This window comes from Mus pahari, chromosome 14 (assembly GCF_900095145.1).
Source record: "Mus pahari chromosome 14, PAHARI_EIJ_v1.1, whole genome shotgun sequence".
Classification (NCBI taxonomy): Eukaryota; Metazoa; Chordata; class Mammalia; order Rodentia; family Muridae; genus Mus; species Mus pahari.
In genome coordinates, this window is record NC_034603.1 from 45,145,392 (window position 1) to 45,158,336 (window position 12,945).

General features: G+C 42.7%; 1 protein-coding gene across 3 annotated transcripts in view; it reads left to right on the forward strand.

Annotated features, from left to right (window-relative positions):
* The window catches only part of Ssh2 (slingshot protein phosphatase 2), a 228,658-nt gene that overhangs the window by 211,903 nt on the left and 3,810 nt on the right, over positions 1-12,945 (forward strand). For all 3 annotated transcript variants that reach the window (XM_021212427.2, XM_021212426.2, XM_029545599.1), the window contains 2 exons: positions 1,914-2,114; positions 9,591-10,425. In XM_021212427.2, coding sequence (XP_021068086.1) covers positions 1,914-2,114; positions 9,591-10,425 — 1,036 coding nt within the window. The remainder of the gene's footprint in view (positions 1-1,913; positions 2,115-9,590; positions 10,426-12,945) is intronic.

The following is a 12,945-nucleotide window of genomic DNA, read 5'->3' on the forward strand; positions in this document are numbered from 1 at the left end:
GAAAGAAAGAAAGAAAGAAAGAAAGAAAGAAAGAAAGAAAGGAAAGAAAAGAAAAGAAAAGAAAAGAAAAGAAAAGAAAAGAAAAGAAAAAAGTAAAAGTTGAAAAAGTTACTTTCATAGGGAATAAATTTTATTTTATTTAGGCTTGTCCAAGTTGAAGCACCTATAGGCAAAGGCCTAAAATTTGATATGTTTTTAGAGATCATTTGGAAAACATAGAGCGCATGTCTAAGTTTTTTTCTGAATCGCTGTGCATTGGCTTCCTAACTATAGTCTAATAAAACCGTGAGATGGCTTGCTGCCAAGGCTAAATTTAATCCCAGAACCCACTTGGTAGAAGTTGAGAGACCTGACTCCTCCAAGTCATCCTCTGGGGTCCACATGTGTACCACCACACTCAGATGCCCTCCCACCCACACACGCACAAATAACAATGCAGATCTTAAAATTCGGAGAAATTAGTCCATTCTTGTAGCTTATCTGCTCACTCATTTGGGCAAGTCACCTCAGGCTCATTGTACTGATAATTCCTCAGTCATTCTTGTAGCTCATGACTGCAGAAAAGCAAAGAGTCAACCAGCAGTATAGCCAGTGAGCAAATGAACAGCTTCTCTGCTCTTGCTCACATGTCCATGTTTTAATTTATTGGAACAGTTACTGGAAAGGATTCTAGAGCCCATGAGTAGCAGCCGTAACAGTAACAGTTCTTTTTCTCCAGCTTTGAAAATGTTCCCTCTTCACCAGCTGCAGATGTGATCAGCAGATCCATAAGTTCATTCATCCATTTAGCTGATCCTTAAAGAGTTAGTTTGTGCTGGAACACTACATTGTTAGAATTAGAACATTACTGAATAATTCCGAATGATGGCTAGCTTTGATCCAGTAAGACTGAGGTATTTTGTTTGCTTTGTGGTAGCATCCTTTTCTCTTCCTTCCCTTGTATTAGAAGCCCACAGGGACTGGGGCGTAGCTCAGTGATAGAGCAGGTCCTCAGAGTATGTGTGGAGCCCTGAGTTCACTTCAGAGCATGCAAAATACAAACAGGCAGCTCTCCTTCTTTCCACCTGACCACTGAGAATGACATGTGATACGTCCCTGGGGTTGTGATAGTATGTGGAAAGTGACCTCTTGACCTCTAGAATAGAGAAGAAACATCTACGCTTCATCTATGCTTTCCTCCCGGGTCAGAGCCTTTCCTGGGAACTTAACTAGAAATAACTCTATTAGCACAAATCAGACGAGTCATTACCACACCTTAACTCAGGAGCTTGGCAGCCAGAAGACATGCCTGAGGGCTGTGAGGGAACTGGTCTCCACCACACAGGAAATGAGCTCCAGCTCCACATGCAAAATTCTCCTCTCCACACTGTGACATTCAGTGCACTACAGCATTGAATTTTAATTGTCTGTTTCTCTAATTCAGACCTACCCTTTAGTATAGTAGTTGTGTATTAACTTAAGTTTGTGTCTAGCACCTAGTACATTAACTTATATATGGTAAATACTTGATATCTTTACTGAGTGGATTAATAGGCTTAATATTAAAAGTGGAAAAAAAGAGAGTTCAGCAGTGGTGGCACCACACCTTTAATCCTAGCACTAGGGAGGAAGAGGCAGGTGAATCTATGAGTTCAAGGCCAGTCTGGTCTACAGGGTTTATACAGCCAGGGCTACTAAGACTAATCTTGTCTCAAAAAACAGACAGACAAATATTATGTAAGAGTACAGTTAAAGCTGCCTACTTAATTCTCATATTTGATTATAGAGGCACATGGATGTACTAAGATGAGAGCATTGCATAGCAAAAAATAAATTAAAAAAAAAAAAAAAAAAGGAAGGGCAATACAGGAACCTGAACCCCAACTCTTACACTGTACTATCAGCACCCTTTTTCACCTCACTTTCCCAACTAGGAAACATGGATCTAAATGTCTTGTGCACTGCAAAATGGGGGTGAGTCGCTCAGCCTCCACTGTGATTGCCTATGCAATGAAGGAGTATGGATGGAATCTGGATCGAGCCTATGACTATGTAAAGGAAAGACGAACGGTGACCAAGCCTAACCCCAGCTTCATGAGACAACTGGAAGAATACCAAGGGATCTTGCTGGCCAGGTAGGTCTTGAGTGGCTTTCTTTGCCTCTCATTCCATTACCTTTGGGAGTTAAAAATCTCCTTCAGCTACTCTTGCATCATATGGTAAATGACTTGAGAATCAGTTTCTTGAGCTGTCACAGGCTGAAACCCTCTGACTTGGTAGACTTGGTTTGCTTCCCTGTGACCAGCTCTAGGCTGTGTTTTAAGGGTAATAGCACAGCTGTCTAAACGCAATCGCAGCTGGTGCCAGGGTTTTGACTCCAGCAAGTCTCATGACTTGATCTTGACTCTCAAATCTGGGCCATGTTTCCACAGAACAAAATGTTAAATAGCTTTCCAGCCTATCCACGCAGAGGGGCCGCCCTCCAGCCCCAAAGAATTGTGAAAATGTGACCACAACATAGCATTATGGTTTCCACTAACAGCCCCTCCCATTTACTCAGCCTTTGGAATGATTTCATCTTGAGAAGCTGGGAAAATACTCAATCCTCTGTTTCAAAGAAGTTCTAGGTCTCTAGCACCAACTTTGATGATACTTTCACATCAAATCAGAGGATAGGGCACAAGGAAAGGGTACCCAAGCATTTGAGGAGAACATAAATATTACATGTTCCCAGACACACACATAACGGATGTTAGGCAGTGTCCTCATGTGACCTCCTGAGAGGAAGGACGCTACGTGTCCTGCCAACTTCAGTATTTATTCTGGAGCCCCAGGCTACTGCAAGCTGTTGGGTTGGTTTCCCTTCCCCAGTAAACCTCCCCCAATATGTGGTTTTTCTTAGATGTTAAAGGAATCTCAGAAAAAAATTTAAATGAGGATATGAAGGGCAGCATAAACCAGAAAATCACACTTCCTCTTTCCTTTTCCTTTCCTTTTCTGTTCCATCCCGACTTCCTGAGCCTGATTCATAAAGGGAGGGCAAACTCCAGACAGGAAAAAACACAGAATTTGCATCATTAGATCTGGTTTCTGTTCCTGGTTCACCCGTATGCTGCAACCTTCAGAAGTTACTTGGTGTTTCTAGTCCCCACCTGACCCCCATCTGTAAAATTAAAACATCAAAATGAAGTTGAGAGACGCGGCGCAGTGCCTTTAACTCCAGCACTTGGATACATGCAGTTCTCTGTAGGTTCAAGGCCAGCCCGGTATACATATCAAACTCTAAGACAGAAAGGACTACATAGAGAGACCCTGTCAGTAGGTAGGTAGATAAATAGGTAGGTAGGTCTATGTTTACTGTTTTGTTTTGATAAAATAACATGTTCTGGGTTTTTTGGGTTTTTTTGGGTTTTTTTTTGTTTTTTTTTTTTTGAGACAGGTTTTGTGTGTGTGTTTTGGTTTGTTTGGTTTTGGTTTTGGTTTTTCGAGACAGGGTTTCTCTGTTATAGCCCTGGCTGTCCTGGAACTCACTCTGTAGACCAGGCTGGCCTCAAACTCAGAAATCCGCCTGCCTCTGCCTCCGGAGTGCTGGGATTCAAGGCGTGCGCCACCATGTCCAGCTACGTCTTGGTTTTTTTAGAGACAGGCTATCACATACCCTAAGCCAGCCTTGAACCTACTTTGTAGCCAAAGCACCTAATCCTCCTACCTCATCTCCCAAGTGTTTAAGTCACTCTTTGTATACCACTATGTGTTAAGGGTTGTTTCTCATCGTTTCTTCTCTCCATGATTACCAAAAAAAAAGCATACATTCATATATGTTCTTTTTTTCCTTCTCCATTGACATTAACCTGCCTCCAACCATCACAGTCATACCAACTCCCCAGAAAATGTCATGGAAAGTGTCTCTGGAATCTCTTGTGTTGTGATGGCCAGATTGGGGATATCATTTAGGCCACTTTTGACTGCCAGGACTGCTCATAAAGAATGTTCTAGAACCAAATCCAACTAAGCCTCACTGTCCCTCCGTTTCACTGTTATCACCTGTGTGGAGTGGTCTACAGAAGAGGGGGCTCCCTGAAAGGCAGTTAGACAGAGACAACTTCCAAAGCTTGGTTGTTCCTTAATAGTATTTTTTTTCTGGATCTTGTTTTCACATCATAGGAAACACATGGTGGCTCTCAGAGAGTTAGAGTTGTGATCCCAGCATCCTCTAACTGTAGTTACACAGAGCAGCACTGGGTACTTGGCTGGTTGTGCCAGCTGTTGTCTGTTGGAGGGAGCTTCTTGGTGCAGTGACCTCTGAGTAACCTATTTCTATAGTAACATCTCAGTTGATTACAGTCTTAGTGAGAGCATGAGGGTCCCAGCCATATGTCAGAAATGCAAAGAACTTCTTACATCTCTCAAAATATCATTGGTAGCTTAGAAAAGGCTGGTTTACTCCTCCTCTTGAAGACCTAAAAAGGATGGTATAATTAAACTGTTGGTATTTTTCATGTTGTATTTTTTTTCCGTTTTTATACTTGTGGGGTGGTAGCAAGAAGAGCAAGTTATAAAGTTCTTCCTGCTACCACAAGCACCTGCCAGATTTATGCTCTATCAGACAGGTTCAAATTTCAAGCAGACCATTTGCAAGCTGAACCATATGTCTATGGTATTAGGTTCCAGTGTAAAGGGGTCAGGAGGAAAACTAGGGAGGAAAGCTAGGGAGAATTTGTGTGTCATGTCCTCAGACATGTCCACTGTGGTTTGAGGGCCAGAGGTAGCAGGACTCTCTTCTTATCCTGGTTTTCTGGTGGAGAGCAGTCTAGTTAGACATAGCTGTCAGCCCACAGCAGGGAGCCTGAAATGAAAGGACATGGATTTCTGGTCCCATGACAGCCAAGCCTAGTTGTGGCTTAAAAGGATTTTTTAAAATAGCTTTCTGGCTAAATAATTGAAAATATCCAGGACCATGCACAACTCACAGAAGTGCCAACACTGCTTTCCTAGTCCCCTAGAAGGTAACTTCGGCCAACCTCAGTTTCCTAGCCCTACACTTCTAGCACTAGTTTCTTCTGTGTACATTTCTTAAAAAGTTGATGATGCTATTACCTAACTAAGAAAGCAGAAGGAAGAGAATGGAATGTCTTATATATCTTATCAATTACATTTTTTTTCTGCTCATCTAATAAATAAGAAAACTAAACTGTTTCCCAGAGTAGCCTAGTCATATGTGTGCCTGTGTTTACATGATTCCAAATTCAGGTCAAGGGTCACTCGAAGGAGGGGAGATCTGAGGCATGGTTGCATCATCTAGGCCGTAAGCCAACTCTGAAGTTCCTTTTTGGCAGCTTGCTTATTTACTTGCCTGCCTAGAATGGGAGTTGGGGGTCAGCTGGATTAGAAATTACCAGTTTAAAATAATAGATATGATCTAGTGTTGTGTGCTGAGTCCTGTCAATGTCAGCGATTAGAATACACCAGGCAGAGCCTCACTGAAAAGCAATCTAGTGTTCCCAGCAAACCAGTGATGCACACATGCCCCATGACCCATATATTACACTCTATTGCATGACACCTCTGAGAGACTGAAGTCTTAGCAGCCACAAGAATGTCCCTGGCAATGTTTATAGTAGCTAAGACTATTTGTCAACCATATGGACAAACTAATTGTGAAATATTTATTTCACTTTATGAAAATACATTTACATACAGTGATGGAGCTTCAAAACATTTTAGCCAAAACAGTGTTTTACGGTCGTGTGTGGTGGGCACGCCCCTAATCTCAGCAGAGAGGCAGGCAGATCTCTGTAAATTCAAGGCCAGCCTGCTCTTCATATAGTGAGTTGCATGATAGCCTGGGCTGTGTAGTAAGATTCAATCTAAAAATTAATTAATTAATTTTTAAAAACCACCTGCAATAACATTTTAAGGGAGAGGAAGGGACAGATGATTAGCACAGAGCTCAGGAGGGAGGAGGTTACAGGTCAGCAGGGAGCACATGACGGTGTAGTGCTGTAGCAGTGATGGTGGTTGCCGGACTGTGTTAGTGTGCCTACCACTCTGCCTCAGGCCAGTCTTTGGATTAGATTTTCTTTCTCTTACTCTCTTATAAGTAGGTGTCAGTTGTATTCCCAAGGCTCAAAAGAGTATTTTCTGATCATCATCAACCTCCAACAAGAGAAGGAAGTCCCTGCTGAGCAGCAGGCTGTGATGTTAGCCAGTTCCTCTGAAACAGTCCTGTTTACACGCACTAGCATAGCTTCCATCTCATATTTCCTCTTGACTGATGATATTTCAATGTACTAGCTTTATTCCTTTTATGTATGAGTGTTTTGCCTATGTGTATGTATTTGCACCACATGCATGATTGCTACCCATGGAGGTCAGAAGAGGGCATTTGATTCTCTGGAGCTATCTCCCCAGCCCTGACTGATAAGCAGTTTGCAAGCATTTAATAACAAAAAACGAAGAAAAAAAAACTATACTTTGGGGAATTCTTGAGATTATTGAGACTTCTCATTTGTTTGTTGGCTAATAAAATCAGCTGCTGTTTTATACCATCAGATGGCCAAGAACAGCTACCCTCCAAGCTGTCTCTTCAGTCACGTGCATCACAGGAATTACCTTATGGTGCTAAGTGAGAAGACCCATTTGCACAACCCCACAATAAGTGACGGTGTGGAAATTAGAAAGCACAAGTGGTATTTAGGTCTGGAAACAAAGGCCTCCTAAGAGGAGAAAACTAAGAAGAAAAACTAACAAAGGAAGCAAACTGGCCTTGGTTGGCAATAATACAGTTTAGTCCATGCTTACTCAAAGCAGTCAGCTTGCCTCTCCCTTCCTTGAGATGTGTGATGTGTGTTATGTTGTCTCCTCCTAGGGGTGGCTGGAAGTCATGCAGCTTGAAAAGGGTAAAACTCCACCGTACACCCAGCCAGCTGATTATAGCTTGTCTTCATAAACAGATTTGACCTGTTCCCTCTGACGGAAAGCACCCTCTGCTGTGAAGGCCTGAGTTGAGCACTCCACCCAAGCAGCAGACGGCAGAGGGTGCTGAGAGCAGGTGTAGAGAAGAAACAGGGTCACATCAGTGTAGGCACATGATTCAGCAGAACCCACGTGTGGCCCCAAGCCAAGGGCAAGTTGTTTAAAGCTGAGTTTCCCCTTCCACCCAGAAGTTAGGTAACTCTTTGTCTGCTATTAAATCATGGGGACTGTCAAGCACCATATTTAGGATCTAATCCCTGGGCAGGTGATCCTGACCAACCATACAGGCAGCTGAGACATTTTGGCTGGGGCTTTGGGAATTGTGTTTCCTATAAGCATGTAGTTTGAAGTGAACTTGTACCCACCTCAGACTGCACTTCATGAAATAACCAAAGGATGACTATGTAGTGATCTCTGGGGTTTATAAAGAGCCCTCTTTGGCCCACATTTACCTAAATGTTGTCTCAAGTTCTAAGATCTTTTGGGAAAGGCTTGTCCTTTATACTCATCCTCTTCATTCTATAACAGCATATTCAATCCAGATTAACTAGGCCTCCTTTATTTTCTAACTTAATGATCACCTTAGCCAGACATGGTGGTGCATGCCTTTAATCCCAGTGCTCAGGAAGCAGAGAAAGGTGGAGCTCTGTGAATTCAAGGCTAGCCAGTTCTATATAGTGAGCTCCAGGTCAGCAAAGGCCACATAGATCCTGTTTCAAACACATACAAAAGACTGATCACGATGGAGCTGGAAAGAAGGCTCAACAACCCACGTTTGGTACCCAGCACCCAGACTGGGGTAGCTTCTGGAGAGCTGACTCCTCTCCTGACCTCTATGGCCATCCTCACAAATAAAAATAAGAAGGATCCTGATCACCATTCCCCCACATCTGAACCAGCAACAAAAGCTACTACATAAGCTCTTATTCCAATAATAAACCTCCAAAAGATTATTGCTTTTTGAGTAACTTATATGTTGTTTAGGTTGGGGGTTGTTTTGTTTTATTTCTGGTTAAATTGTTAAACATTTTTTTAAAAAGATTTTATTTATTATATGTAAGTACACTGTAACTGTCTTCAGATGCACCAGAAGAGGGCATCAGATCTCATTACAGGTGATTATGAGCCACCATGTGGTTGCTGGAATTTGAACTCAGGACCTTTGGAAGAGCAATCAGTGCTCTTAACCTCTGAGCCATCTCTCCAGCCCCTGTTAAACATTTTTTTAAAGATTTTAGATATTTTAATTTTTTAAAAAATTGCATAAATTTTGATTGTATTCCTTCCCCTCCCCCAATCTTCTCCCACCTTCCTACCTTTCTTTCCCTCTTTTTTTTTTTTTTAAAAAAAAAAAGCATAGGTCAAAACAAACAAAGCCAGTAAGACAAATAGCACCCCAAAACCACAGCACCCATGTTGTGTTGAAGCCTGCCCTAGAGCATAGTTGATATATCCAGTGCCACCCTCATGGAGATAACTGATGTCCCCTTTCCCAGCAAATACCTAGTGCAGATAGCTTCTTGGTTAGGAGTAGGACTTTGTGTCCCTTTCTCTGTACTGAGAGGTTTTATCTGAACTTATGCAGGTCTGTATGTGCTGTCACAGTCTGAGTTGGTATGAGGCAGCCCTGTCATGTCTGGAAGACATTGTTTCTTCAAGTCATTCCCCCACCTCTGGCTCTTATAATCTTTCTGCCTACTCTTCTACATAGATCCCTGTGTCTTGAGAGGAGCAGATTTATTTATCTTATTTTATGTATATGATGTTTTGCCTGAATGTATGTTTGGTACCCATGTGCCTTTGGAGGCTAGAAAAGGATATCAGATCTCCCGGAGCTGGAGTTAAAGATGGTTTGAGCCACCATGTGGTCACTAGGAACTGAACCCCAGTCTGTGTGTGTGTGTGTGTGTAAAAACCATATACCCTTAAAATATTTCCTCAAGAAAACTTCTAACAGGAAGAACTGATTATTTAAAGATTAAATTTGGAGAGCTCTTGCTACACTTGACAGAGCCAGTGAGATAGTCCATCAGGTAAGGTGCTTGCCATTGTGCCTGACAACTTGAGACAGATCCCTGGGACTCAAGTGATAGAGTGAGAGAACCAACTATTCCAAGTTGTCCTCATATCTCCTGTTGGAGAATGAGAATGACGCCATTCCCATCATTAACACAGTAAAAGACGTTAAAAAGATTGAAGTCAACAGGTCACACTTACCCATGCCATGAGAGAACTTGATTATCAATAGTGGCTGTTAACAACAATTTCAGGTACCATTAATCTGATTACAGAAAAAAGTCAGATCTCAACACTCTGGAAGCAGAGGCAGAGAAATATCTACAAGTTTGAGGCAGACTGGTCTACCCAAGAGAAAGCAGGCGTTTCATCCAAGTCAGCCAGGACTCTAGTGAAACCCAGTCTCAAAACAATTCAGATCTTTGCCATCTATTGCTGTTTGCTTTGGTTTTCATTCCTATAAGTTGTGCATCTTTTGCAGTGTTTTGTTTTTGTTTTTTTCTTGCTCCAGTGAATAGGAGCAAGGATTTGCAGGAGATAAGGTTTCTCTGGTTCTCTGGGTGTGGTTTCCCCTGGAAGGATGTTGACTGTTTTCACAAACCTGTTTGTGTTGTTCACAGCAAACAGCGGCATAACAAACTCTGGAGATCTCATTCAGATAGTGACCTTTCAGACCACCACGAACCCATCTGTAAACCTGGGCTCGAGCTCAACAAGAAGGAGATGACCACGTCAGCAGACCAAATCGCTGAGGTGAAGACTGTGGAGAACCTTGCAGCCATGCCTACTGTCTTTATGGAGCATGTGGTCCCACAAGATGCAAATCAGAAAGGACTGCACACCAAAGAAAGAGTTATCTGCTTGGGGTTTTCTTCACAAGAGTTTCATGCCGGACAGATTGAAGATGAATTAAATTTAAATGACATCAATGGATGCTCATCAGAGTGTTGTCTCAGTGAGTCGAAATTCCCTCTTGACAACTGCCATGCATCTAAAGCCTTACTCCAACCTGGACAGGCCCCAGACATTGCCAACAAGTTCCCAGACTTAGCAGTGGAAGATTTAGAGACAGACGCACTGAAAGCAGACATGAATGTCCACTTACTGCCAATGGAAGAGTTGACATCTCGACTGAAAGACCTCCCCATGTCACCTGATCTGGAGTCACCAAGCCCCCAAGCCAGTTGCCAAGCTGCCATCTCTGATTTTAGTACAGATCGTATTGATTTTTTTAGTGCCCTAGAGAAATTTGTAGAGCTTTCTCAAGAAACCCGGTCTCGGTCTTTTTCTCACTCAAGGATAGAAGAATTAGGTGGAGGAAGGAGTGAGGGTTGTCGTTTGTCAGTGATAGAAGTAGCACCTTCAGAAATGGCAGCTGATGACCAGAGAAGCAGCTCTTTGAGTAATACTCCCCATGCCTCAGAAGAGTCTTCTGTGGATGAGGACCATTCAAAGGTAAAACTGCTTTATGGTTTTCTATTTAATGAAATTCTCACCAAAGAAACTATTGAAGACTCTGCTGTGTTAATGCCTTTGGGAGGCTGTGGGTGGGGGTGGGGGAGATCACCCATGCTATGCCAGTCTATACCATGGAGCTTTATTCCTGGCCCTAACCTTTATTTCATTAATATGAGTGTGAGCTGGCAGTTCACATGAGCAAAGGTGCCCAGAGAGCTTGAGTTGCAGGGACTTGTGAGCTGCCCACCATAGGTGTTGCAGACTGAGTTCTCGTCCTCTGTACACACTCTTAACCACTGAGCCTTTTCTTCAGCCCTTTGATTCACTCTTGATGTTAATAAAGATTTCCCTAGTAAATAGTAAAATAATCCAGCTGAAACCTTCCTTTAAAACAGGGCGCTTTTTTAAGGATTTTATCTTTTTAGGCATTGATGTCACTTTAGATTTATTTTATGTGTATTATAATATTTTGTCTGCATGTATAAATGTGCATCACATGTGTGCCTGGTGCCCACAGAAGTCAGGAAAGGGCTTCAGTTTCCCTGAAACTAGAATTATAGATGGTTGTGAGCCACTATGTAGGTGCTAGGAATCAAACTCATGTTGTCTGCAAAAGCAGCAAGTGCCCTTAACCTCTGAGCCATCTCTCCATCCCCTGTTGGAAGCATTTCTGAAAGGAGATGATACCAGAAGAGAACTAGTTCTCTAGTTAGTTCGGTGGACCCCGGGGCTTAGGTCAAAGCTGAGCAGTGATGAGATACCACAGTGCCACCTGAGTGAAATGGCATCTGAGAAGATGGGGTTTGTTTGGGAAACATTCTGTCTCCGAAAGTTCACAAGCTAGACACGTGTAAATAGTTGCTAGAGTAGCAGATGTCTGTGCTGAGCTCAGTGATGCCGGTCAGGGACTTGTCTCCAGCCCTATGGAGCTCAAGAAGCAAAGGGTGATTGGGAGCAGCCAGAATCCTAACATCCCCAAGTGGCATGTGTTTTGTTTGGTTTTGTTTTTCAAGAAAAGTTTCTCTGTGTAGCCTTGGCCTTCCTGCAATTTACTCAGTGGTACGAGACTGGCCTCGAACTCGGAGATCCGCCTGCCTCTGCCACCCAAGTGCAGGGATTTAAGGCATGTGCCACCATGCCTGGTGATGAATGATTTCTTATGAACTATTTCAGAAGAAAAGAGGAAATGCCAGCCGGGCGTGGTGGCGCACGCCTTTAATCCCAGCACTTGGGAGGTAGAGGCAGGTGGATTTCTGAGTTCGAGGCCAGCCTGGTCTACAGAGTGAGTTCCAGGACAGCCAGGGCTACACAGAGAAACCCTGTCTCGAAAAAAAAAAAAAAAAAAAAAAAAAAAAAAAAAAAAAAAAAAAAAAAAAAAAAAAAGGGAATTGCCATGGATGTTAAAAAAAAAAAAAAGTTGCTTTGTTTTGTTTGTCTGTTTTAAGACAAAGTCTCAAGTTTACTCTAACATACAAAAATTGCTTTAATGATCTTAATGGACCTCATTATGCATTTATTTTGCAGTACTAGGGATTTACCCCAGGGTCCTGTGCATAGCAGACAGGCACTTTACCAACTGAGCTTTATCACCAGCCTTGGACAGATACCTGAGATCTGGTCCTCCTAATCTGCCTTCATCTGTTATTTCTTCTCCAAAAATACTACTTCTGTTGTGTTTGTTGTATTTCTATGGAAAGCCAGAACATTTGAGCTCTCTTTATGAACCAGTCAGTGTAGTCTCATTGACAGAAATAGCCTTCCTACTGAGTCCTTGGTCATATGAGTATTCCTTCCATGGTCCGTGCACATACCAGGCTCACCAGTTCTGCCAAGATCACCTCTGCTTGATGTCCTGGCAGATTCTCCCCAAAGGCAAGACTGACCTTGTTAGTTTATACCAACTAAGACTCTTCTAAAGGATAAAGACCAGCACATTTCCTAAATGTCAACAAAAGAGACTGATAGTTACAATGTACTGACTTTAAAAAAGGACCATGTATAGATTTTGAAGGTTTTTTTTTTTTTTTTTTTTTTTTTTTTGCAGTGGGACCTGATTTGCAGGGGAAGGGGGGTGGTGGGAGAGTCTTGTCTTGAATCCATGGGAATTATTGCCTTGGACAGGAGTAAAATATCTACTTCGTAAAGGAGTAGAGGGAGTCCCTTGAGAATCTACCTTTCCCAGAAGGAGCCACTTGAAATTTAGAGATTGTTGCCAGGTGTGGGGACATGCTTTTAATCTCAGCACTAGAGAGGCAAAGACAGGCAGAGTTCAAGACCTAGTCTACGTAATGAGTTCTCCTGTCTCAGAAAAGAAAAGGAAGGGCTGGAGCCAGCAGTGGTGGCAGACATCTTTAATCCCAGCACTCAGGAGGCAGAGCCTGATCTACAGACTGAGTTCCAGAATAGCCAGGGCTACACAGAGAAACCCTGTGGAGAGAGGTGAGGAGAAAGGGAGAAAGGAAGGAAGGAAGGAAGGAAGGAAGGAAGGAAGGAAGGAAGGAAGGAAGGAAGGAAGGA